This window comes from Salvelinus alpinus, chromosome 24 (genome assembly GCF_045679555.1).
Source record: "Salvelinus alpinus chromosome 24, SLU_Salpinus.1, whole genome shotgun sequence".
Classification (NCBI taxonomy): Eukaryota; Metazoa; Chordata; class Actinopteri; order Salmoniformes; family Salmonidae; genus Salvelinus; species Salvelinus alpinus.
Genome location: NC_092109.1, coordinates 22,649,455 through 22,675,602, shown reverse-complemented (window position 1 = coordinate 22,675,602; position 26,148 = coordinate 22,649,455). Strand labels below are relative to the sequence as shown.

General features: G+C 42.9%; 2 protein-coding genes across 4 annotated transcripts in view; one reads left to right on the top strand and one right to left on the bottom strand.

The window, feature by feature from the left end:
• Positions 1-978: 978 nt before the first annotated feature.
• Positions 979-5,333, bottom strand: LOC139552341 (isotocin-neurophysin IT 1). The gene is made up of 4 exons (XM_071363976.1): positions 5,232-5,333; positions 4,892-5,019; positions 1,729-1,933; positions 979-1,346 (listed from the first exon to the last, which is right to left on the bottom strand). Coding segments are annotated over exons 1-4 (480 nt in total). The 5' UTR covers positions 5,233-5,333; the 3' UTR covers positions 979-1,200.
• Positions 5,334-8,778: 3,445 nt separating this feature from the next.
• Positions 8,779-26,148, top strand: part of LOC139552339 (ATP-dependent RNA helicase DQX1-like) — a 30,755-nt gene continuing 13,385 nt past the window's right edge. Inside the window, exons 1-5 of one of the 3 annotated variants that reach the window (XM_071363974.1) lie at positions 9,042-9,413; positions 11,701-11,760; positions 24,011-24,384; positions 24,723-24,916; positions 25,244-25,685. In XM_071363974.1, the coding sequence (XP_071220075.1) occupies positions 11,715-11,760; positions 24,011-24,384; positions 24,723-24,916; positions 25,244-25,685 (1,056 nt within the window). In that variant the 5' untranslated portion in view covers positions 9,042-9,413; positions 11,701-11,714. Of the gene's footprint in view, positions 9,414-10,126; positions 11,566-11,700; positions 11,761-24,010; positions 24,385-24,722; positions 24,917-25,243; positions 25,686-26,148 lie in introns of those variants that run through there. The other 2 variants (XM_071363973.1, XM_071363975.1) reach the window with 2 other exon arrangements.

Below are 26,148 nucleotides of genomic sequence, written 5' to 3'. Positions count from 1 at the left end.
GAGCCCGGATCTCAATCCCATTGAGCACGTCTGGAACCTGTTGGATCGGAGGGTGAGGGCTAGGGCCATTCCTCACAGAAATGTCTGGGAACTTGCAGGTGACTTGGTGGAAGAGTGGGGTAACATCTCACAGCAAGAACGGGCAAATCTGGTGCAGTCCATGAGGAGGAGATGCACTGCAGTACTTAATGCAGCTGGTGGTCACACCAGATACTGACTGTTACTTTTGATTTTGACCCCCCCTTTGTTCAGGGACACATTATTCAATTTCTGTTAGTCACTTGTCTGTGAAACTTGTTCAGTTTGTCTCAGTTGTTGAATCTTGTTATGTTCATACAAATATTTACAGATGTTAAGTTTGCTGAAAATAAACGCAGTTGACAGTGAGAGGACGTTTCTTTTTTTGCTGAGTTTATGTTGAGTGATCCTCCCACTACAACAAGGGAAACCATGCAGTTTATTAGGCTACAGATTAAATAAATGATGATGAACTTCACAGGGTGGTGAATGTGCAATGTGATGAACTTGATGCACCTTTACAATAAATATTGAGGGTCTTATTCTGGTGACATGATCGATGCTTGGCTGCTGTTTGACAAATTAAAAATATATTGCTCTTTTCCATGATAATCTCATATTGTAGGTAGTCTACCCACACTGTATCTGTGAGCTGTTGGCTAGAGCTCATGTGCCAAGACCAGAGTGGGCTCTTTTGCAATATTACGCAACAGTTTTTGAAACAAAACCATCAGTAGTTGAAAATGCGATGGAAACCCATTTAACTTGTTTTTTTAATTTGGCACATAGGAGTTTGTCGAAGGTTATTTTTGTGTGCACTACGTCATCACGCACAGCCTTTTATCCACAAAAAGTTTGCTTGATGGAAAAATCTCTGGTGGGGGAAAATAGGCAAATTGTTTTATGCAGATTTTAGAATATTCACATAAAAATTGGTCACAAATTGGATGGAAACCTAGCTCTTGACTATCCTGACAGTTGTTTTTGTACAGTAAGCTTTATTTGACTCTTGAAGCACAAGCGATTACACAAACAGTTACAAGCAAAACTAATCCTTTACATCTATGTCTGTCTTCTGTACAAAATCTATGTACATAGGTATGCCTCTGACATTGAGATGTGACAGATTTTTTACACTGTCTTTCAACTCAGGACTCTCCCTGAATACCTGTAGAGGCTGTTTTATTGGTGGACTCTGTGGGGAGGGGTGTGGCTAATCATGTTCAGAAGCTTCATCAGCAGATCATGGCCATGGCTACTGCTCACTGATTGGCTTATGTATTCGGCTTCATCCTCCTCAGTACAGGATTGGTCAATACTACAACCCTCTAAAAGAGAAAAGACCAAAATAGACAATTTGTCACACAACTGTCATATTAAACTGAATCTGTATGAACTCACAACAAGTAATACATGTAAATAGTACATTATTACCATTGGCTAATGGCTACACAACACCACGTTTATTCCTAAACTCTTAAGTGATCGTGGAGCAAATAGTTTGGTTGCTGACAATGACAAAGTATTCAATACCACAAGAGCTTGGCACATGATATTAACAATTAAATAGTCTATTTAAATTGCCACAACCAGCAATCCATAGAAAACAAACCCTACTGCATACAATGCGTTTTGCTCCTTTGCAGAATCATTCAGTGTGAACGGAAACATTTGCTATACATGAAAATAGGAGTATAGTCTTTGTCTTACCCACGTCACAGCAGATCCCCGGTGCAGCACAACGTCCCTCCTCAGAGCCACACACTCTTCCTCCGGCCTCACAGGGGGAGGGCAGGTAGTTCTCTTCCACGCAGCCAGCTGCCTCGGGGGAGCCCACGTAACAGCCCATCCCCTCCCCACAGCAGATATTGGGGCCAAAGCAGCGACCCCTGTCCCCGGGGCCACACGACATGCACTGGAAAGATAATAGGAAACAGAAAGTTATAGTTATATTGTTATTATAGATACAAGTTATATATTTATAGAACATTTTGTTTTTTCATAACAGTACAATACAATATACAGTATTAATAAACAAATACATTCTAAACCAGTTATAATTGTAAAAGATAAAAATACGAAAGCATTAATTAGAAACAATTCAATTAATTACAATTTTAAAAGCTTCTATGAAAATGTAAATAAATCCAAATAAAAGAACAGTTGGATGGATCTTATAGCTTTCCTAGACGCAACAACTATGAAGCAACTATCAGCAGACAAAAAAGAACCAAGAATAGATGGCTTTCCCATAGAATTCTATTAAATATTTTGGGGTAAAGTTGCCCCACTATTTACACAAATGAAAACACACTTCACTCACTTCAGTACTTCCTAGTTCAATATCAAACAGTTATTTCAGTTATAGTAAAACCAGAAAACTCTCTGTAGTGTCCCATGCTGATTATAGACTCATAAGGTTAATAAATTGTGACAATAAAATTATACCAAAGCTTATAAGCAATAGGATGGCATAAGTCTTACAGACTTGATAATCAAACAGGGTTTACGTTAACTGGGTCCTGTCTAATTCTTTCTGCATGCGGTTCAATTGCCAGTGCAAACATGGGGCATCCCTGTCTTGTGCCTCTTTCTAAAGCAATTTCATCAGATAATGCGTTATTTGTGTATATTTTTTATTTAAGACATTTATACAATATTTGTATTAAATGTAAAAGTTTGGAATAGAAAAGGCCATTCAAGACGTCGAAAGCCTTTTTTGGCATCAACAGCCATTATTGATAAATCTATATATTTTTTTTATTTTTTTTTGCGTATGGTATTAAACTGAAACATGTTCTTGTATTTGTTTGAGTTTTTTTTAGTTAACGTAACAGGTATCAGTATTGGTAAACATGAATATAAACTAAACTTATTTGCAGATGATCTCCTGATATACCTGACCAATATTGAAAACTCAATGCCCCCTTTGCTAAAAAATATTTTTCAGAATACTCAAATGTCAGGTTATAAAATTATTGTGGAAAATGTTTTAATAATGCCAAGAAAAATAACAACTCACGATCTACAGCAATGCTTTAAGTGGACCACAGAAAATATTAAATACTTTGTTTGCTTAATAAGTGACAACAAACAACACATATATAAAGATAACTTATTGTGTTACTTTTTACATTTTTTACTTTAGTTTATTTGGTAAATATTTTCTTAACTCTATTTCTTGAACTGCATTGTTGGTTAAGGGCTTGTAAGCACTTCGCGGTAAGGTAACCTGTTGTATTTGGCGCATGTGACAAATAGAATTTGATTTGAGCTTTATTCCATTATGAAAGCAACAATATGAAAGCAGATCTAATTAAATTGAATAATTTTCCCATAAATCTCACAGGTAGAATAAACCTCTTAGAATGGAATGGCTGACAAAGTTTTGTATTTATTTTCGGTAATTCCAATTACCCCACTGAAGACATTCTTTATAAAGGTATACTCGGTCATAACAGACTTCATATGGGCAAATAAAATTCATAGAATAAACAGTTTTACATCTTCCTAAGTCTGAGGGTGGTTTTAACCTTTCAGACTTGAAATTATATAAACTCACTACCCAAGGCTTTTACTTGCGACATTAATTTAAATGCACTAAAGAGGAACAATGGATATATATGGAAGATGTGCATGCTCATCCGCAGAATATTTTTTACGTGTCTATTTTCAAAGGATAAAACTTAGAACATTAAGAACTTCATAGTGAAGAACACGAACAATATGGATGAAAATGAAAAGTATTCTACAAGAACCAATATCACTCCCTAAAAACACAACCTTATGGAACAATCCTTGGATAGCTTTTCAGAATTCACCGATAATTTGGTCCACATGGAAAACTAAAGGCATAGAAACCGTGAATGACTTGGTAACAGGAAATACATTTATTTCCATGACAGAATTAAAAAGTAATTTTGGACTGACCAATGTAGATAGTTTCAAATACATGCAACTTAAAAGTTACATATCACAAAATGTTGATTTTAAATATTTTGGACATCAGCGCAACCTTGAGGGAATCGTATTTGAGTCCAACAAGAATGTTCATATGATCGGGAAGATATACAAAACCTTGCAGAGAGCATATCCAACTGACAATCTCTTAGAAAACCAAGACAAAAATGTATGCTTAATCCAGTATAAACATATGTATAGAATGTATTATACAAGAGACAAAATTCTCAATTCTACAGCACAACGGCAGAGTCATGTCTCAAGTGCAAAACTAATAATGACTCAATAATCCATGCTTTCTGGGAATGCTATAAAGTCTGGAAATTGTGGACGGAGCTAGAAAGTTGTCTGTCAGAAGTATTACAATGTAAACATACTTTTAATCTGTCTGTCTGCATATTTCAAGACATGGTATATGGGGTGTAGTGAGATACCCAATGGGCTGAACAATTCTCTTCTCATCACTCAATTTTAAAAAACGTATACTAAAAACTTGAAAGTCAATCAATCCGCCATCATTGACACAATGGATTTTTTTTAATGATTTATTATTTAAATGTTGAAATAGCCTAGACGACCGAGAGAAAAAACGAATTGGTACAATTTAAGGCCAAGTGGCAAACAATAATGCAGGCACTAGTGAGCATGCAGATCTGGGCAGATGAGAGTCATTATTTGTTTGTCTGTAAGTTGTTGTTCATATGCATAAGAGTGTTTTTGGAGTCTAAAGAAAAGGGGGGGAAAGGAGGGGGATATACAGTATTGACATGCAATAACCTTTGATTTGAACGTGCAATCTCAACCCTTCAAAGCTAAGATGCAAGCCTATATGCAGCCATTAATCCAACTCTATAACAGACACACAGTAACAATAGACAATAACAAAGAGGAACTGCTGAGAATTACTTGGTACCTTTCTGGATGGGAAAGCTAGTGCTGATCTCTTGCCTCCTATGGGGCAGTTGGAGATGTAGCAGGCAGTGCATAAAGTAAGCAGGAACAGCAGACAGAGGGCGGACACTGAGGTGCCAAACATAGCCACTGAGAAAGAAGGAAAAATGTATTTAAGTTTGTCTAAGTTGCTGCTACTTGTCTCAGGATAGAGATACAATGGTAAGATCAATCATAGACAGTCTATTGCTGCAATAATTCTTGCAAAGTCTGTTACAGAAACATGTTTTTTAAAGATAAAGTCGTTTTAAGATTGTCAGAGAAAATACAAACACTGTATGAGATACAGAAGACACACTTACTGTGTTGAGGTTGAGGCTTTGGTGAGGATGATCTGCGAATTTGTCGATGATTGATGGTTGATCTTGGTAAAGGTTGATTGTCTTTGTTCGTGTTGCTTGCCATGAAAAGGTACCCTTTTATACCTCTTGCTCTGTCTCTTAGGCTGTGACATGGCCTCAAAACCACCAATTAAGTCCAATCAAGACGTTATTCCACAGGTACTAATTGTGTGACTTGATTAGTAAAGGGAATGGACATTGAGATGGACAAGAAAAGGGCATATCAGGCGTGACCATGCATAAAAGATATGGGGGGTCTGGTTAGTCTTACTTTACACTGATATGAGTTTCCATAGTTCTACGCAGTGTTGTGTTTGAGACCGGAGCAAATCGAGTCGACTGAAGAAGGGGGGGGGCGAGACCGAGTCAAGACTGAGGACCGAGAAATAGTGAGTCCAATTCAAGACCATGATTGTAATTTTGTCAAATCACCACCATAATAATTCAAAATGTCCAGTATTTCTGTGTTCATATTTCAGAACAACATATGAATTCTTTAGACATTCAGAATGGTGACAAAATGCATGCTGAGGGAAAACAGAGCTACTATACAAAGTATTACTAACCCAAACACAGTGGAGAACAATGAGGGCCCTCTACGCCTCTAAGGATTAATAAAATAATAACAATAATAATTGTTTATGGACTTTTTGGGTAGGAGGGAAGGGGGGATGAAAAGGGTAAAACAGGAGGGAGCTATGACTTCAGAGTTGATTTGTTTGTCAAATCAAATCAAATTATATTTGTCGCATACACATATTTAGCAGATGTTATTGTGGGTGTAGCGAAATGCCTGTGTTCCTAGCTCCAACAGTGCAGTAGTATCTAACAATTCACAACGATACACACAAATCTAAAAGTAAAAGAATGGAATTAAGAAATATATAAACATTAGGACGAGCAATGTCGGAGTGACATAGAATAGAGTACAGTATATACATATGAAATGAGTAAAGCAGTATGTAAACATTATTAAAGTGACCAGTGGTCCATTATTAAAGTGGCCAGTGATTCCATGTCTATGTATGTGTGTAGTATGAATATAGGGCAGCAGCCTCTAAGGTGCAGGGTTGAGTAACCGGGTGGTAGCAGGCTAGTGATGGCTATTTAACTGTCTGATGGCCTTGAGATAGAAGCTGTTTTTCAGTATCTCGTCCCAGCTTTGATGCACCTGCACTGACCTCGCCTTCTGGATGGTAGCGTTGTAAACAGGCTGTGGCTCGGGTGATTGATGTCCTTGATGATCTTTTTGGCCTTCCTGTGACATCGGGTGCTGTTAGTGTCCTGGAGGGCAGGCATTGTGCCCCTGGTGATGCGTTTGGTAGACCGCACCACCCTCTGGAGAGTCCTGTGGTTGAGGGCAGTGCAGTTGCCGTACCAGGCGGTGATACAGCCCGACAGGAAGCTGTCAATTTTGCATTTGTAAACGTTTGTGAGGGTCTTAGGGGCCAAGCTGAATTTCTTCAGCCTCCTGAGGTTGAAGAGGCGCTGTTGCGCCTTCTTCACCACACTTTCTGTGTGGGTGGACCATTTCAGATTGTCAGTGATGTGTACGCAGAGGAACATGAAGCTTTTCACCTTCTCCGCTGTGGTCCTGTTGATGTGGATAGGAGCGTGCTCCCTCTGCTGGACCAGGGTTCGAGTCATGGCCGGGGTTGCCCCCTAATTCTCCACAATATGCCACGGACTATGAAGAATCCTTTATTTATTAAATTAACACATTCATTTAAAAAAATTACGTTACAATCTATTATTGTGTGTGTGTGTGTTTGTATGTATGACTTTACTCAGCCTGTATTGGCTATGTAACAACTAATGTAATAAGAGGAAAAGAGAACTTCAGATAAATAGAGAAATGGCTCAAGGGATGATTAAAAGGTTCTCATTGTCCTTATTAATAACAAGAGCACGGTTGGCCTTGACCTGACCATGTGTTAATCATGTATTTCTCATTATGTTTTAACCTGGACAGATCCTATGAATTTAACTCAAGTCATTATCTGGACATTGTTAGGCCTATTTCCACCCCAACTTAATTTTTCTAATTAGGCCTACACCAATTATTACTCAGTCCATATAATGGAAAAACATCAATTGACGTCAAAGCCCTACATGATAATGCAAAAAAAATGACATTGAGAAAAAATTATATTTGTGTGGAGGGCATATTTTGAAAGGCCTTTAGTGGCCATATTTGAATGCATCTAATAATTATAGCTGATATCTGAATTTGTGCAAAAATTATTATAACGACATCAACTAGTGACATCCTCAAGAGGTTTGGTCCTCTTGGCATAAATGTGTTGGCTTGACAGTAGCTGGACCAGGGTTCGAGTCACGGCCAGGGTTGCCCCCTAATTCTCCACAATATGCCATGGACTAAAAATAATAATGTATTTATTAAATTAACACATTCATAAATTTTTTTAATGTTACAATCTAATAGTGTATAAAATATCTTAAATATGCACTATGCAGAGATTGACTAAATAAATAAGTGTAGTGTAGAGAATCATTGTACCATCTAAACCACTGTAAAATATATTTTCCATAACCAAAAATATTGTATTTTTAGCTGTTTAAAGCTTGTGTACAAAACCTCAAGTAAAAGAGGCAAACATGAAATTTAAGAACAGGAAGCATAGAAATAAGAGCACATAGAAAAGATCTACCACTTCTTAGACTTGCTTTAATTGACTGACAAATCTATAACTCACTCATTTCCATGTGAATTTGGTCGGGTCACCCAAAAAGTTACATATTGCATCTTTAAGGGTACATTTGAGATTTGGCTTGGCAAAATATTTCTGACCACTGACAAAGAGCCAGCTCATCCTCCGTTGAATGTTGACTCCACCTGTGCACAGTGAGTTGGCGAAACATGGCCAGTATGATGTAATTAATCCCTGATATCAGGAAACGCCCATTGATACCTGGCTCTGGTGTTATGAGACTGATGGTTTCAAAACAGAGATGATTTGTTTACATAGTAGGTTAGGATAACTGATGTTGCATGTTAGATGAATTAGAGAAGGGGATACATAGTCAGTTGCACAACTGAATGCATTCCACCAAAATGTGTCTTCCGCATTTAACCCAAATCCTCTGAATCGACATCTAGGGAGCAGTTGTTGTTGGGGGTTAACTGCCTTGCTCAAGGGCAGAACAGCAGAATTTTCCACCTTCGGTTTGGGGATTTGAACCAGCGACCTTTCAGTTACTGGCCCAACACTCTTAACCGCTAGGCTAGGTGAATTAGCGTGTCAGGTTAGGAGACTGAGGTTAGGGTTAAATTTAGCTACAATGCTACAGTTGTCAACAACTGTTGGCCCCAACGCAAAAGAAACTGCCATTGAATTCTTACACTGCTCGATCGAAGACAGTACAGTATGAAGATAGCCTAAAACTGCTTCTACAATAGAAATCCTCGATCACACGTGTATGCGATGTCATGGCGACGTTGGCTAGCTAAGCTCATGCGTAAAAACACGTAATCGGGTCTAACGGTAGTCTCGCGCCAAACTACGCATGTGCAAGCCGTCAACTCAACGGCATTCCTTGTCACTTTCACGAGGTTGAAGTAATAACAAGCTCAAATACTTAACACATTGACTCGAATTTAGGTTGTGACTTTAGATTTCGAGAAAATTCACAACTAAGGAATACCCTTTCACTTCTCTCATTGACTTCTCAAACCGCAAATGGTCTGTGTGGTCTGTTTCTCAAGCGTTCCCGGAAGTCTTGGGATGTTGCGCCTCTGGGTTTAGAAACTCTGTGGCTCTATGTTCACAACATACTTCAGAAACTAACGTCTGTGGGCGTGGCGAGCGTTTGACCAGAGCAAGGAGTTTGCTTAGCCAGGCAAGCGATTCGATAGATCAACAGCGGACGACGAGCTCTATTTTATTAATTAATGTCAACGGTTACGGAGAAACCAGAGGCCGAGAAGAACCGAAGAGAAAATCTGTGAATAGTTGCAAAAAAATGAAACATTGTATCCGCATATTGTCTCTTCCAAGAAATGTGTGTGCAACAACAGTGAGCAGTAGAACGTTTCACTGACAGCGCAGCGGGTTATATTGTTTGCTGGATATCCCGCGCCTTGGTGGGGATTTTAGGAGACTCCAGAGAAATGTGTCGGAGGTAAGATGCCAATGACATTTGTCTACGTGGTTGTTTTCGTCTCTCCCAGTGGTCTTCATTATATTTCCCTCCTATCGTGCGTGTGTGACTGTCAGCTGACACGTAGTTCCTGGCAGGTCGATATAGGCCTACTGGACTCGAGGTGGGCAGGAAATGAGGCATATAAGGAAAGAAGAGAACGAAGGCAGGGGGAGTTATTGTAGTTATTGTGGGTTGACTGGTACAGGTGTCGTCATCCGTAGTTTCTCATGACCAAAAACAGTATAAAGATCAGTCTTATATATTGTCATGGCCATACAGTTGTGATGCATTTGAACATAATGCCAAATCGGCTACGTGCCAATATTACAATGATTTTGTTTGCATGATAGTAAATAATAGATGTAAAAAATAAATAAATAGGACTAGTCATTGTTTGCTAACGTTATAACATGGTTACAACACGTGATGTCATGCATCCAGTGCTCTTTCTTATTGTCTACTGTAAACTCCAAACTGACATTAGACCCCTCCCACGTGATTCCCACATGATGTTGAACATCACCATCACCATCAACATCACCATCCACCATGGATGGACTCACCTTATGAGATGAGGTCTAATGTTTTCCCCATAGCCAATATAATCACTGTGTATGCTTTGTTTTTGTATGCAGGCCTATGTCAGTGTGCTCATTAAACATAGGCAAGTGCCAAACAGGCGAGTTGCAGGTAACCATGGATCAGAAGATACATTTGGTCATGTAGTGTATGTGGACACCTGCTCATCCAACATCTCATTCCAAAATCATGGGCATTGATATGGAGTTGATCCCCCTTCGCTGCTATAACAGCCTTCACTCTTCTGGGAAGGCTTTCCACTAGATGTTGGAACATTGCTGCGGGGGCTTGCTTCCATTCAGCCACCAGAGCATTAGTGAGGTTGGGTACTGATGTTAGGCGATTAGGCCTGGCTTGCATTCGGCGTTCCAATTCATCCAAAAGGTGTTTGTTGGGTTTGAGATCAGGGCTCTGTGCAGGCCAGTCAAGTTCTTCCACACCGATCTCGACAAACGATTTCTGTATGGACCTCGCTTTATGCACGGGGGCATTGTCATGCTGAAACAGGAAAGGGCCTTACCCAAACTGTTGCCACAAAGTTGGAAGCACAGAATCGTCTAGAATGTCATTGTATGCTGTAGCGTTAAGATTTTTCTTCACTGGAACTAAGGGGCCTAGCCCGACCCATGAATAACAGCCCCAGACCATTATTCCTCCTCCACTAAACTTTACAGTTGGCACTATGCATTGGGGCAGGTAGCGTTCTCCTGGCATCCACCAAACCTCAAGGAACTACTCTGGACTTTGTGCAATCTGGAAACCACATATCCCGAGGCTGCATTTATTCTAGCTGGTGACAAAGCAAATTTGAGGGAAATACTACCAAAGTTCTATCAACACATTGCCTGTAGTACTCGCACTTCAAAAACTCTTGACCTCTGTTACTCTCCCTTCCGTGAAGGCTACAAGACCCTCCCCCGCCCTCCCTTTGGCAAATAAGATCACGACTCCATTCTGCTCATTCCTTCCTGTAGGCAGAAACGCAAACAGAAAGTACCCTTGCTAAGGTCTATTCAATGCTGGTCTGACCAATCGGAATCCATGCATCAAGATTGTTTTGACTGGGACTGGGATATGTTCCGGCTTGCTTCTGAGAATAACATTGACGTTTACACTGACACGGTGACTGAGTTCATCAGGAAGTGTATACGGTAGTTGTTACCACTGTGACCATTAAAACCTACCCAAACCAAAAACTGGATAGATGGCAGCATTCGCACAAAACTGAAAGCGCGAACCACCGCATTTAACCATGGTAAAATGACTGGGAATATGGTTGAATAACAACAGTGTAGTTATGCCCTCCGTAAGGCAATCAAAAAGGCAAAACGTCAGTACAGTGACAAAGTGGAGTCGCAATTCAATGGCTTAGACACGAGACTCCAGACAATCACGGATTACCAGCCACGTTGGGAAAACCAGCCACATCGCGGACACTGACGTCTTGCTCCCCGACAAGCTAAACACCTTCTTCACTCGCATTGAGGATAACACAGTGCCACCGACGCGGCCCATTCCCGAGGACTGTGGGCTCTCGTTCTTATTGGCCAACGTGAGTAAGACGTTTAAGCATGTTAACCCTCGCAAGGCTGCCGGCCCAGACGGTCTCCCTAACCGTGTCCTCATAGCATGTGCAGACCAGCTGGCTTGAGTGTTTACGGACATATTCAATCTCTCCCTATCCCAGTCTGCTGTCCCCACATGCTTCAAGATGTCCACCATTGTTCCTGTACCCAAGAAAGCAAAGGTAACCATCCAAGTCACGGCCTGTTCTCCCCGCTATCATTCAGAAGGCGAGGTCAGTACAGGTGCATCAAAACAATACCCCATAATGACAAATCAAAATAGGTTTTTATATATTTTTTGCAAGTTTATTACAAATAAAAAAACTGAAACCCTTTACTCAGTACTTTGTTGAAGCACCTTTGGCAGCAATTACAGCCTAGAGTCTTCTTGGGTATGACGCTACAAGCTTGGCACACCTGTATTTGGAGAGTTTCTCTCAATCTTCTCTGCAGATCCTCTCAAGCTCTGTCAGGTCGGATGGGGAGTGTTGCTGCACAGCTATTTTCAGGTCTTCCCAGAGATGTTTGATTGGGTTCATGTTTGGGCTCTGGCTGGGCCACTCAAGGACATTCAGAGATTTGTCCCGAAGCTATTCCTGAATTGTCTTTGTGTGCTTAGGGTCGTTGTCCTGTTGGAAGGTGGACCTTCTCCCCAGTGTGAGGTCCTGAGCGCTCTGGAGCAGGTTTTCATCAAGGATCTCTCTGTACTTTGCTCCATTCATCTTTCCCTCGATCCTGACTGGTGCCAAGTTTCCTCCAGACGTGATGCAATCTTGGTTTCATCAGACCAGATAATCTTGTTTCTCATGGTCTAAGAGTCCTTTAGGTGCCTTTTGGCAAACTCCAAGCCGGCTATCATGTGCCTTTTACTGAGGAGTGGCTTCCATCTGGCCACTCTAACATAAAGGCCTGTTTGGTGGAGTGCTGCAGAGATGGTTGTCCTTCTGGAAGGTTCTCCCATCTCGATAGAGGAACTCTAGAGCTCTATCACAGTGTCCATCGGGTTCTTGGTCACCTCCCTGACCAAGGCCCTTCTCCCCCGATTGCTCAGTTTGGCTGGGCGGCCAGCTCTAGGAAGAGTCTTTGTGATTCCAAACTTCTTCCATTTAAGAATGAATGACGCCATTGTGTTCTTGGGGACCGTCAATGCTGCAGACATTTTTTGGTACCCTTCACCAGATCTGTGCCTCGACACTATCCTATCTCGGAGCTTTAAAGGACAAATCCTTTGACCTCATGACTTGGTTTTTGCTCTGACATGCAGTGTCAACTGTGGGACCTTATATAGACAGGTTGGTACCCTTCACCAGATCTGTGCCTCGACACTATCCTATCTCGGAGCTTTAAAGGACAAATCCTTTGACCTCATGACTTGGTTTTTGCTCTGACATGCAGTGTCAACTGTGGGACCTTATATAGACAGGTTGGTACCCTTCACCAGATCTGTGCCTCGACACTATCCTATCTCGGAGCTTTAAAGGACAAATCCTTTGACCTCATGACTTGGTTTTTGCTCTGACATGCAGTGTCAACTGTGGGACCTTATATAGACAGGTTCATTAGGTTCATTCATTCATTAGCCGGCTTGGAGTCAATATCGAGCCTTTCTAAATCATGTCCAATCAATTGAATTTACCACAGGTGGACTCTAATCAAGTTGTAGAAACATCTCAAGGATGATCAATGGAAACAGGATGCACAATAGCTCAATATCGAGTCTCATAGCAAAGGGTCTGAATACTTATGTAAATAACGTATATCTGTTTTGTATTTGTTATATATTAGCAAACATTTAAAAAATATATATTTTTTCGCATCCCCAAGGCACTGTACATAGTCATGGAATCACTGGTCACTTTAATAAACGATAAGCAGTTCATTCACTCGGACAAAATAAGCTAGTAGGTCCCAATAAGAATTCAAAAACACAACCATTAGGCTAAGCATTACCCAATTGAAACTAGTACTTCCCATTGCAAAAAACGTAACTTCTTGCTATTGTACAGTGGCCTGATGGCCTTCAAGAAGGCAGAAGTTTCCATAAATATTTGTAAAAATGGTCCCACTCATTTCAAGTCAATATCACTCCAAAATGTTGCAATTGTACAGTTGAATGGCAGATGCCTTCATTCAAGCGTCTGATGGCCTAGCCAATGGCTGACTTAGCTAGGTAGATTTATCTCCTCATAGACCACCAAAGAAAAATCCTGATTGGATATTTTTTTGGTTTTCGGTGTTAACCCTTTCATTTTCTAACAAAAACTGTAGAGATTAAATCAGAACATCATTGAAAATAATTATTAATATTTGTTATTTTATAAATCCTTAGCCCTCATTGTTCCCTACTGTGTTTGGGTTAGTCATCATTTATGACTAACTAATCATCCTGCCGTCTTCTTTCCAAGATGGCGTAGCAGTGGGGATGTCCCGTCCCTTGTATATATTGTTTTTCTTCAGATATATTTTGTATATATTTGTATTATTTTTTTAAATCTCATTTTCCATCTACGGACTGAACATACTCTCCTGCAACCCGCCTCACCCAATGTGGTATGGATCTGCTATTTTTACTCTTTTGAACCAGAACCCCCTTCAGAAGCTAGCGAGCTAACTAGCTACCAGCTAGTAGTCAGTTAGCCACTGCTAGCGGTCATCACCGTTAACGCGGACTGCCAGCCTCAGCCCGGGCAACTCCTGCCAGCCTGCACAGCGCGATATCTACCCAGTGCATATCGGACTGCTTTTCTCTACCACATCTTCGGATTCCTACCGCAAGCTCTGAACCTTTACTCCGGATCATCACAGCTAGCTAGCTGCTATCTGAGTGGCTACTCCTGTCTAACGTCTCTGTCCCGAAGCAAGCACCAGTTAGCCTGGAGCTAGCCTCGAACTAGGCCCATCTCCCGGCTAGCCGAAGAGATTCCATCAAGCAATCCCTAGGCTTCAATTACCTCTTTTGCCAATTGGCCTGGACCCTTTTCTGCCGACACGGAGCCCCGCCGATCCATCATGACTGGTCTACCGACGTAACCGTCCGAGGGAGTTTCTGTCCCGAAGCAAACACCGGTTAGCCTGGAGCTAGCCTGGAGCTAGGCCCTTCTCCCGGCTAGCTGAAGAATTCCATCAGATAATTCCTGGGCTTCAATACCTCTTCTGCCAATTGGCCTGGACCCTTTGCTAAAGACACGGAGCCCTGCCGATCCATCACGACTGGTCTGCCGACGTAACCGTCCAAGGGGGTTTCAACAGACTCTCCCGTTGGGATGTTCCCCTGAGGCCCATCTGCTAGCCTGCTGCTAGCCCCAGCCTGCTAACTGTCTGAATCACCGTGCCTCCAGCTCGCCTAGCTAGTCACTGGACCCTATGATCACTCGGCTACACATGGCTCTCCCTCATGTCAATATGCCTTGTCTATTGCTGTTTTGGTTAGTAATTTTTGTCTTATTTCACTGTAGAGCCTCCAGTCCTGCTCAATATGCCTTAGCTAGCCCTTATGTTCCACCCCCCACACATGCGGTGACCGCACTTGGCTTAAATGGTGCCTCTGGAGACAAAACCTCTCTCATCGTCACTCAATGCCTAGGCTTACCTCCACTGTACTCACATTCTACCATACCATTGTCTGTACATTATGCCTTGAATCTATTCTTCCGCGCCCAGAAACCTGCTCCTTTTACTCTCTGTTCCAAACGCACTAGACAACCAGTTCTTTTAGCCTTTAGCTGTACTCTTATCCTACTCCTCCTTTGTTCCTCTGGTGATGTGGAGGTTAACCCAGGCCATGCAGCCCCCAGCATCACTCCCATTCCCCAGGCGCTCTCATTTGTTGACTTCTGTAATCGTAAAAACATTGGTTTCATGCATGTTAACATTAGAAGCCTCCTCTCTAAGTTTATTTTATCCACTGCTTTAGCACACTCCGCCAACCCGGATGTCCTAGCCGTGTCTGAATCCTGGCTTAGGAACGCCACCAGTTGCAATCTACTGCAGAGATAGTCTGCAGAGTTCTTTCATACTATCCAGGTCTGTGCCCAAACAATTCGAGCTTCTACTTTTAAAAATCCACCTTTCCAGAAACAAGTCTCTCACCGTTGCCGCTTGTTATAGACCCCCCTTGGCCCCCAGTTGTGCCCTGGACTCCATATGTGAATTGATCACTCCCCCATCTATCTTCAGAGTTCGTAATGTTAGGTGATCTAAACTGGGACATGCTTAACACCCCGGGTCCTACAATCTAAGCTAGATGCCCTCAATCTCACACAAATCATCAAGGAACCTACCAGGTACAACCCTAAATCCGTAAGCATGGGCACCCTCTTAGATATCATCCTGACCAACCTGCCCTCTAAATACACCTCTGCTGTCTTCAACCAGGATCTCAGCGATCACAGCCTCATTGGCTGCGTGCGTATTGGGTCCTCGGTCAAACGACCACCCCTCATCACTGTCAAACGCTCCCTAAAACACTTCAGCGAGCAGGCCTTTCTAATCAACCTGGACTGGGTATCCTAGAAGGATATTGACCTCATCCCATCAGTAGAGGATACCTGGTTGCTCTTCAAAAGTGCTTTCCTCTCCATCTTAAATAAGCATGCCCCATTCAAAAAATGTAGAACTAAGAACAGATACAGCCCTTGGTTCACCCCAGACTTGTCTGCCCTTGACCAGCACAAAAACATCCTGTGGCATTCTGCATTAGCATCAAATAGCCCCCGCGATATGCAACTTTTCCGGGAAGTCAGGAACCAATATACTCAGTCAGTCAGGAAAGCTAAGGCTAGCTCTTTCAAACAGAAATTTGCTTTCTGTAGCACTAATTCCCAAAAGTTTTGGGACACTGTAAGGTCCATGGAGAATAAGAGCACCTCTTCCCAGCGGCCCACTGCACTGAGGATAGGAAACACTGTCACCACCGATAAATCTACGATAATCAATAATTTCAATAAGCATTTTTCCACGGCTGGCAATGCTTTCCACCTGGCTACCCCTACCCTGGCCAACATCTCAGCACCCCTGCAGCAACTTTCCCAACCCCCCCCCCCTGCTTCTCCTTCACCCAAATCCAGACAGCTGATGTTCTGAAAAAGCTGCAAAATCTGGACCCGTACAAATCAGCTGGGCTAGACAATCTGGACCCTCTCTAAAAGTATTAGTCGAAATTGTTGCAAACCCTATTACTAGCCTCTTCAACCTCTCTTTCGTATCATCTGAGATCCCCAAAGATTGGAAATCTGCCGCGGTCATCCCCCTCTTCAAAAGGAGAGACACTCTAGACCCAAACTGTTATAGACCTATATCCATCCTGCCCTGTCTTTCTAAAGTCTTCGAAAGCCAAGTTAATAAACAGATCACCGACCATTTCGAATCCCACCATACCTTCTCCACTATGCAATCTGGTTTCCGAGCTGGTCATGGGTGCACCTCAGCCATGATCAAGGTCCTAAACAATATCATAACCACCATCGATAAAAGACAGTACTGTGCAGCCATCTTCATCGACTTGGCCAAGGCCTTCAACTCTGTCAATCACCGCATTCTTATCGGCAGACTCAATAGCCTTGGCTTCTCAAATGACTGCCTCGCCTGGTTCACCAACTACTTCTCAGATAGAGTTCAGTGTGTCAAATCGGAGGGCCTGTTGTCCGGACCTCTGGCATTCTCTATGGGGGTGCCACAGGGTTCAATTCTCGGGCCAACTCTTTTCTCTATATATATCAATGATGTCGCTCTTGCTGCTGGTGATTCTCTGATCCACCTCTACGCAGACAACACCATTCTGTATACATCTGGCCCTTCTTTGGACACTGTGTTAACAAACCTCCAAACGAGCTTCAACGCCATACAACACTCCTTCCGTGGCCTCCAACTGCTTTTAAATGCTAGTTAAACTAAGTGCATGCTCCTCAACCGATTGCTGCCCGCACCCTCCTGCCCAACTGTCATCCCTACTCTGGACGGTTCTGACCTAGAATATGTGGACAACTACAAATACCTAGGGTTCTGGTTACATGGTAAACTCTCCTTCCAGACTCACATTAAGCATCTCCAATCCAAAATTAAATCTAGATTCGGCTTCCTATTTCGCAACAAAGTATCCTTCACTCATGCTTCACTCAAGCCCCCAACACTCTACTCAGCAAACTGGATGTAGTCTATCACAGTGCCATCCGTTTTATCACCAAAGCCCCATATACTACCCACCACTGCGACCTGTATGCTCTCGTTGGCTGGCCCTCACTACATATCAGTCGCCAAACCCACTGGCTCCAGGTCATCTATAAGTCTTTGCTAAGTAAAGCCCCGCCTACTCTCTGCTCACTGGTTACCATTGCAACGCCCACCCATAGCACACGCTCCAGCAGGTATATTGCACTGGTCATCCCCAAAGCAAACACTTCCTTTGGCCACTTTTCCTTCCAGTTCTCTGCTGCCAATGACTGGAACGAATTGCAAAAAGTCTTATAGGGAGGGAGTCTTATATCTCCCTCCCTAACTTTAAGCATCAGCTGTCTTAGCAGCTTACCTATCACTGTACCTGTACACAGCCAATCTGTAAATAGCACACCCGACTACCTCATCCCCATATTATTACTTACCCTCTTGCTCTTTTACACCCCAGTATCTCTACTTGCACATTCATCATCTGCACATCTATCACTCCAGTATTAATGCTAAATTGTAATTATTTTTGCCTCCTGGGTCTATTTATTGCCTACCTCCCTACTCTTCTACATTTGCACACACTGTACATAGAATTTGTTTCTATTTTTCTTTTATTTTGTGTCATTGACTGTATGTTTGTTTATTTGTAACTATGTGTTGTTGTTTCTGTCACATTGCTTTGCTTTATCTTGGCCAGGTCGCAGTTGTAAATGAGAACTTATATATATATAGTGGGGAGAAGTATTTGACACACTGCCAATTTTGCAGGTTTTCCTACTTACAAAGCATGTAGAGGTCTGTCATTTTTATCATAGGTACACTTCAACTGCGAGAGATGGAATCTAAAACAAAAATCCAGAAAATCACATTGTATGATTTTTAAGTAATTAATTTGCATTTTATTGCATGACATAAGTATTTGATACATCAGAAAAGCAGAACTTAATATTTGGTACAGAAAACTTTGTTTGCAATTACAGAGATCATACGTTTCCTGTAGTTCTTGACCAGGTTTGCACACACTGCAGCAGGGATTTTGGCCCACTCCTCCATACAGACCTTCTCCAGATCCTTCAGGTTTCGGGGCTGTCGCTGGCCAATACGGATTTCAGCTCCCTCCAAAGATTTTCTATTGGGTTCAGGTCTGGAGACTGGCTAGGCCACTCCAGGACCTTGAGATGCTTCTTACGGAGCCACTCCTTAGTTGCCCTGGCTGTGTGTTTCGGGTCGTTGTCATGCTGGAAGACCCAGCCACGACCCATCTTCAATGCTCTTACTGAAGGAAGGAGGTTGTTGGCCAAGATCTCGCGATACATGGCCCCATCCATCCTCCCCTCAATACGGTGCAGTCGTCCTGTCCCCTTTGCAGAAAAGCATCCCCAAAGAATGATGTTTCCACCTCCATGCTTCACGGTTGGGATGGTGTTCTTGGGGTTGTACTCGGGGTTGTACTCATCCTTCTTCTTCCTCCAAACACGGCGAGTGGAGTTTAGACCAAAAAGCTCTATTTTGGTCTCATCAGACCACATGACCTTCTCCCATTCCTCCTCTGGATCATCCAGATGGTCATTGGCAAACTTCAGACGGGCCTGGACATGCGCTGGCTTGAGCAAGGGGACCTTGCGTGCGCTGCAGGATTTTAATCCATGACGGCGTAGTGTGTTACTAATGGTTTTCTTTGAGACTGTGGTCCCAGCTCTCTTCAGGTCTTTGACCAGGTCCTGCCGTGTAGTTCTGGGCTGATCCCTCACCTTCCTCATGATTATTGATGCCCCACAAGGTGAGATCTTGCATGGAGCCCCAGACCGAGGGTGATTGACCGTCATCTTGAACTTCTTCCATTTTCTAATAATTGCGCCAACAGTTGTTGCCTTCTCACCAAGCTGCTTGCCTATTGTCCTGTAGCCCATCCCAGCCTTGTGCAGGTCTACAATTTTATCCCTGATGTCCTTACACAGCTCTCTGGTCTTGGCCATTGTTGAGAGGTTGGAATCTGTTTGATTGAGTGTGTGGACAGGTGTCTTTTATACAGGTAACGAGTTCAAACAGGTGCAGTTAATACAGGTAATGAGTGGAGAACAGGAGGGCTTCTTAAAGAAAAACTAACAGGTCTGTGAGAGCCGGAATTCTTACTGGTGTGTAGGTGATCAAATACTTATGTCATGCAATAAAATACAAATGAATTACTTAAAAATCATACAATGTGATTTTCTGGATTTTAGTTTTAGATTCCGTCTCTCACAGTTGAAGTGTACCTATGATAAAAATGACAGACCTTTACATGCTTTGTAAGTAGGAAAACCTGCAAAATCGGCAGTGTATCAAATACTTGTTCTCCCCACTGTATATAATTATTATTATTTTTTAAATATTATATATATTTTTAAATGTGTAATGTGGCTCTATTTGCCTTTCAGCATGCATTTTTTCCACCATTCTGAATGTCTAAAATCAAATCAAATCAAATGTATTTATATAGCCCTTCGTACATCAGCTGATATCGCAAAGTGCTGTACAGAAACCCAGCCTAAAACCCCAAACAGCAAGCAATGCAGGTGTAGAAGCACCATATGTTGTTCTGAAATATGACACAGACATACTGGACATTTTAAACTCTTATTATGGTGGCGATTTGACAAAATTACAATCATGGTCTTGAATTGGACTCGTATTTTTCTGATCTTGGTCTTGACTTGGTCTCGGACCCCTCGTCTCCCTCCCGGTCTCGCTCCCCCCTCAGGTCTTGGTCTTGACTCGGACTCGATTCGCTCCGGTCTTGGTTTTGAATCGGTCTCGCTTTAGATGGTCTCGAACACAACACTGCTCCTAGACGTTTCCACTTCACAATAACAGCACTTACACGGAACCCAAACCGGCTGCGCGTGTGCGCCATCGTACGCCATCGTGCGCCATCGTACGCCATCGTGCATAAATGTACATGCAGGTTAAAATATCAAAACAAACTCTGAACCAATTGTATTAATTTGGGGACAGGTCGAGAAGCATTTATGGCAATTTAGCTAGCTAGCTTGCACTTGCTAGCTAATTTGTCCTTTTTAGCTAGCATGCTGTTGCTAGCTAATTTGTCCTGGGATATAAACATTGAGTTGTTATTTTACCTGAAATGCACAAGGTCCTCTACTCTGCCAATTAATCCACACATAAAACGGTCAACTGAATCGTTTCTAGTCATCTCTCCTCCTTCCATGCTTTTTCTTCTCTTGACTTTATATTGCGATTGGCAACTTTCATAAATTAGGTGCATTACCGCCACTGACTTCATTCGTCTTTCAGTCACCCACTGGGTATAACCATTGAGGAGATGGCACGTGGGTACCTGCTTCTATAAACCAATGAGGAGATGGGAGAGGCAGAACTTGCAGTGCGATCTGCGTCAGAAATAGAACTGAATTATATTTTATCTCTTGGCAACGCAGGCGCTCGTTGGTGCGCAATAATTTAATAACATTTCTAAATTTATTTTGCAACGCTCACACACGCGACGCGAGCGGTGTAGTCAGCCTGTTATAGTTGACTGGGGCAACTCTAGCAGAGCAGAAATTTGACAAACTGACTTGTTTGAAAGGTTATGATGGTGCCACATTGAAAGTCACTGAGCTCTTCAGTAAGGCCATTCTACTGCCAATGTTTGTCTATGGAGATTGCATGGCTGTGTGTGTGTCAGTAACCGGTGTGGCTGAAATGGCCAAATCCACTAATTTAAAGGGTATCCACATACTTTTGTGTATATAGTGTAGCTAGGCCAAACCTCTTGCCACTTCTGTTTGTTGACATATCAATTGAGGTGTACCCATTACAAAATCTACCCAAGCTCTTATTACCTTATGTAAGAACCGTAGCCTACTTATTTCATGCAGTATATTCATATTGTACCCATCCCATCCATCTTAGAGTCATATCAATTATTTTATCCATCGTTTTAGTTAAGTTACTCTTATACCATTTTTATCAGAGATTTCTTGTGAATGTACAAAGACAGCCTTAGTCTAGAGTGGGTGTTAACCATAAGTGAGTACATGTGTCAGTAAGTGCAAGTCTGTGTATTGCTTAATGTCTACTGTGCAAATGCAGACATTCCAGGAGTGAATGGGATAGCACAGGCCCACAGCTGCTGTACAGAGCTACAGCTGCTCTGTGCTTTCTGACTGAAGCTGTCTGACTTCCTAGGCCTTCAGTGACTACACTAGAAATTATGCACTCTGTATAGCACAACTGTTACTATATACGTATTTAGTCAAGGTTGACATTGCCCTGTGAAAGGTTTGAGGCTTCTTACACTACATTAAACTTTCTCTCTCAGAATCATACATCATATTTTTGAAATAACATATGATATACAATACCAGTCAAGAGTTTGGAAAAACCTACTCATTCAAGTGTTTTTCTTTACATCAAAACTATTAAATAACACATATGGAATCATGCAGTAACCAAAAAAGTGTTAAACACATCAAAATATATTTTATATTTGAGATTCTTCAAAGTAGCCACCCTTTGCCTTGATGACAGCTTTGCACACTTGGCATTCTCTCAACCAGCTTCAGCTGGAATGCTTTTCCAACCATTTTGAATGAGTTCCCCCATATGCTAAGCGCTTGTTGGCTGCTTTTCCTTCACTCTGCGGTTGGGTTGAGGTCGGGTGATTGTAGAGGCCAGGCCATCTGATGCACCACTCCATCACTCTCCTTTCCCCCCCCCCTTTTTTCCCAGGGGGTGGATCAGCTTAATATTGCGGAAAGATTGTTGCTTCCATCAATGTAATTGTCTGCATCATTTCCAATCCCCCATATATTTTTTGGGTAAATATATATATATCCATATACATACACGTACATACCCATACATATACATATACATATGCATACATATATATATATACATATACATACCTATATAGATATATATATATATATTTTTTTTGAATATACCTTTATTATTCCCCGCAAACCCTATCACCCTTCCCCCAATTGGAGTAAACTAATAAACAATAACACTTAGACTTCTACCATCAGTTTATACATCTTATTCACTCTCCTTCTTGGTCAAATAACCCTCATACAGCCTGGAGGTGTGTTGGGTCATTGTCCTGTTGAAAAACATATGATAGTCCCACTAAACGCAAACCAGATGGGATGGCGTATCACTGCAGAATGCTGTGGTAGCCATGCTGGTTAAGTGTGCCTTGAATTCTAAATAAATCACAGACAGTGTCACCAGCAAAGCACCCCCACACCATCATACCTCCTCCTGCATGCTCCATGGTGGGAACCACACATGAAAGATCATCCGTTCACTTACTCTGCGTCTCACAAAGACACAGCGGTTGGAACCAAAAATCTAAAATTTGGACTCATCAGACCAAAGGACAGATTTCCACCGGTCTAATGTCCATTGCTCGGGTTTCTTGGCCCAAGCAAGTCTCTTCTTCTTATTGGTGTCCTTTAGAAGTGGTTTCTTTGCAGCAATTCCACCATGAAGGCCTGATTCACGTAGTCTCCTCTGAACAGTTGATGTTGAGATGTGTCTGTTGAACTCTGTGAAGCATTTCTTTGGGATGCAATCTGAGGTGCAGTTAACTCTAATAAACGTATCCCCTGCAGCAGAGGTAACTCTGGGTATTCCTTTCCTGTGGCAGTCCTCATGAGAGCCAGTTTCATCATAGCGCTTGATGGTTTTTGACACTTTTCTGATTGACTGACCTTCATGTCTTAAAGTAATGATGGACTGTCGTTTCTCTTTGCTTATTTCAGCAGTTCTCGCCATAATATGGACTTGGTCTTTTACCAAATATGGCTATCTTTTATATAGCCCCCTACCTTGTCACAACACAACTGATTGGCTGAAACGCATTAAGAAGGAAAGAAATTCCACAAATTAACTTTTAACAAGGCACCTATTAATTTAAATGTGTTCCAGGTGACTACCTCATCAAGCTGGTTGAGGGAATGCCAAGAGTGTGTAAAGCTGTCATCAAGGCAAAGGGTGGCTACTTTGAAGAATCTTAAATATAAAATATATTTTGATTTGTTTAACACTTTTTTTGGTTTATACATGATCTCTCATATGTGTTAGAAAATAGTAAAAAATATTTTAAAAACCTGGAATGAGTAGGTGTGTTCAAACGTTTGACTGATAGTGTATATTACATTTCCTTCAGTGACAGGGGTCAATCAACTAAGTTGGGTGAAATCTAAAACTTGCTATACAACTTTCAACACAACAGCATCTCTTCTCTGATCCTCTTCCCAGGTAATCTCCAGTCACTCCGTTACCACCCACATCCCCTCTCCCCAACCCACCCTGCGATGATGTCGTCACCCTCCGTGGCCACCCCCTTGACAACGTCCCCCCCCACCCTTCGCCCCCCCTCCGCCCTAGACTCTCTCTCCATGTCCTCTCTACTGTCCGGGGACCTAGAGGATGAGGTGGGGGAGGAGGGCGGCCTGGGGGACCTGGAGGTGAACCCGTATGATGGCTTGCCCTTCTCATCACGCTACTACTCTCTGCTGGAGGAGAGGAAGACGCTTCCCTTGTGGGGCCTCAAGTACCGCCTGCTGGAGCACCTGGAGACACACAGCATGGTGGTGGTCAGTGCCCCCAGTGGCACAGGCAAGAGCACACAGGTAAGAGGCATGCAAAGTACATACAAAACACGCACACAGGTATAGGCACACACATTAGCACTGGTGATGAAGAGCCAAGAGAAAGCAAAGGTGGGGAAACATGCCAAACATACAGGTAGGCATAGGATACACACATTCACACTCGTACACACATATGGTTAGGGACCCTCCAAGCGTACACAATATTCAGACACTGAAGATAGACAGAAAGACAGACAGCTGTACTAACTCAAGCAACTAAGCACACAGGCTATCACGCTATACACACTGACTTTGTGTGCATATCAGTCTCTCACTTAGTCTCCCTCTTTCTCTCTCCCTCATCCTCTCTCTCCCAGGTGCCCCAGTGGTGTGTGGAGTACGCCCTGTCCCATGAGTTCTCTCAGGGCTTGGTGTGCTGTTCCCAGCCCTATGCTGTGGCTGCAGGGAGTCTGGCCCTCAGGGTGGCTGATGAGATGGACCTGAGTCTGGGCCTGGAGGTGGGCTACTGGGTCCCCCACGACGATGGCTGTACCCCTGATACACTACTTAGGTGAGGAGAGATGTAGACACCCAGGTGTGCATGAACATTGGCGCATGTGTATGTACACACACATACCACATAGGTGCAAGCTTGGGTACACACACATCACCCAATCTGATGGCACGTTTCGTACTCATCTTCTTCTAACTCATTTATCCACCCTCCTTTAAGCTCTCCCCGACCTGGGAAAGAATATTGTAGTCCTTGTTTCCTCCTCTCTCTTTCTCTCCCCTGAGGTTTACAATAGTGCAAGACAATAGGATTAAGGGATGGGGTTGTTTCTCTCCCTGATCCCTCTTCCCCCCTCACCCTCTCTCTCCCCCCTCCCTCTCTCAGGTTCGTCAGTGACTCTCTGCTCCTGGGGGAGATGATGTCGGACCCCCTGCTGCGTCAGTATGGGGTGCTGGTGGTGGATGAGGTTCAGGAGCGCACTGTGCCCTCCGACGTCCTTCTGGGCTTGCTGCTGGACGTGTGCTGCCAGCGCCCCGACGACCTCCGCGTGGTCCTCCTCACCGACCCCTCCCTTGCCTCCAGCCTCGCCACCTTCCTGGGTGAGGGAGTTCCGGTTCTAACGCTGGATGAGCCTGTCGTGGATGAGGACCGGCCCGTCAGAGATACACCCGACACAGAGACAAGGAGGAGGCCACCGGTTGTCGTGGAAACGGTGTACAGGGATCCTGGAGGGAGGGAGTCTGCGGCAGCAGCATGTTACATGGTGTTGGATCTCCACCGCAGGGGAGAGGAAGGGGATGTCATGGTCTTTCTCTCCAGTGCCCAGGTAGATGCACACACACACACACGTTATACTAAATATATATAGCTAGTCTCATCAACTACTGGGGCAGTTTTTACCCTTATCATATCATTAGACAATAGATGCCCAGTAGTCCTACTGCTGGTACGGAGAAATGGTTCAGAAGGCTCAGTGGGTTACATTGGGTCGAGTTAGTTAGGATTAGTCGGTGCATGCAACAGCAGACTTGTGGTATTATTTTACCGCACGGGCCACACAGTATATGAATATATTATGGGTTAAATGTAAGTCGTTTTGGATAAAAGTGTCTGCTAAATGACCTTCCTTTCTATCCCACCTCTTGTCAGTTTCTGCTAGACTTCCTTCTACATGTAAATCCCTATTGAACTGTGTTGTTTCTTAATGCTGTGTTTTGTAACATGCCATCTTCCTTGTCTGTTGTTGCCTCTCACCCTGGGGACAGAGAAACAGGGACACTGTAATCTTA

Bases quoted from the DNA above. Each gene is read 5' to 3' on its own strand.
- LOC139552341 (XM_071363976.1), bottom strand. The intron at 1,934-4,891 runs GTACCAAGTAAT...TTATCTTTCCAG, and splicing joins TAGCTTTCCCATCCAGAAAG to TGCATGTCGTGTGGCCCCGG. The intron at 1,347-1,728 runs GTAAGACAAAGA...TTTCTCTTTTAG, and splicing joins GGGGATCTGCTGTGACGTGG to AGGGTTGTAGTATTGACCAA.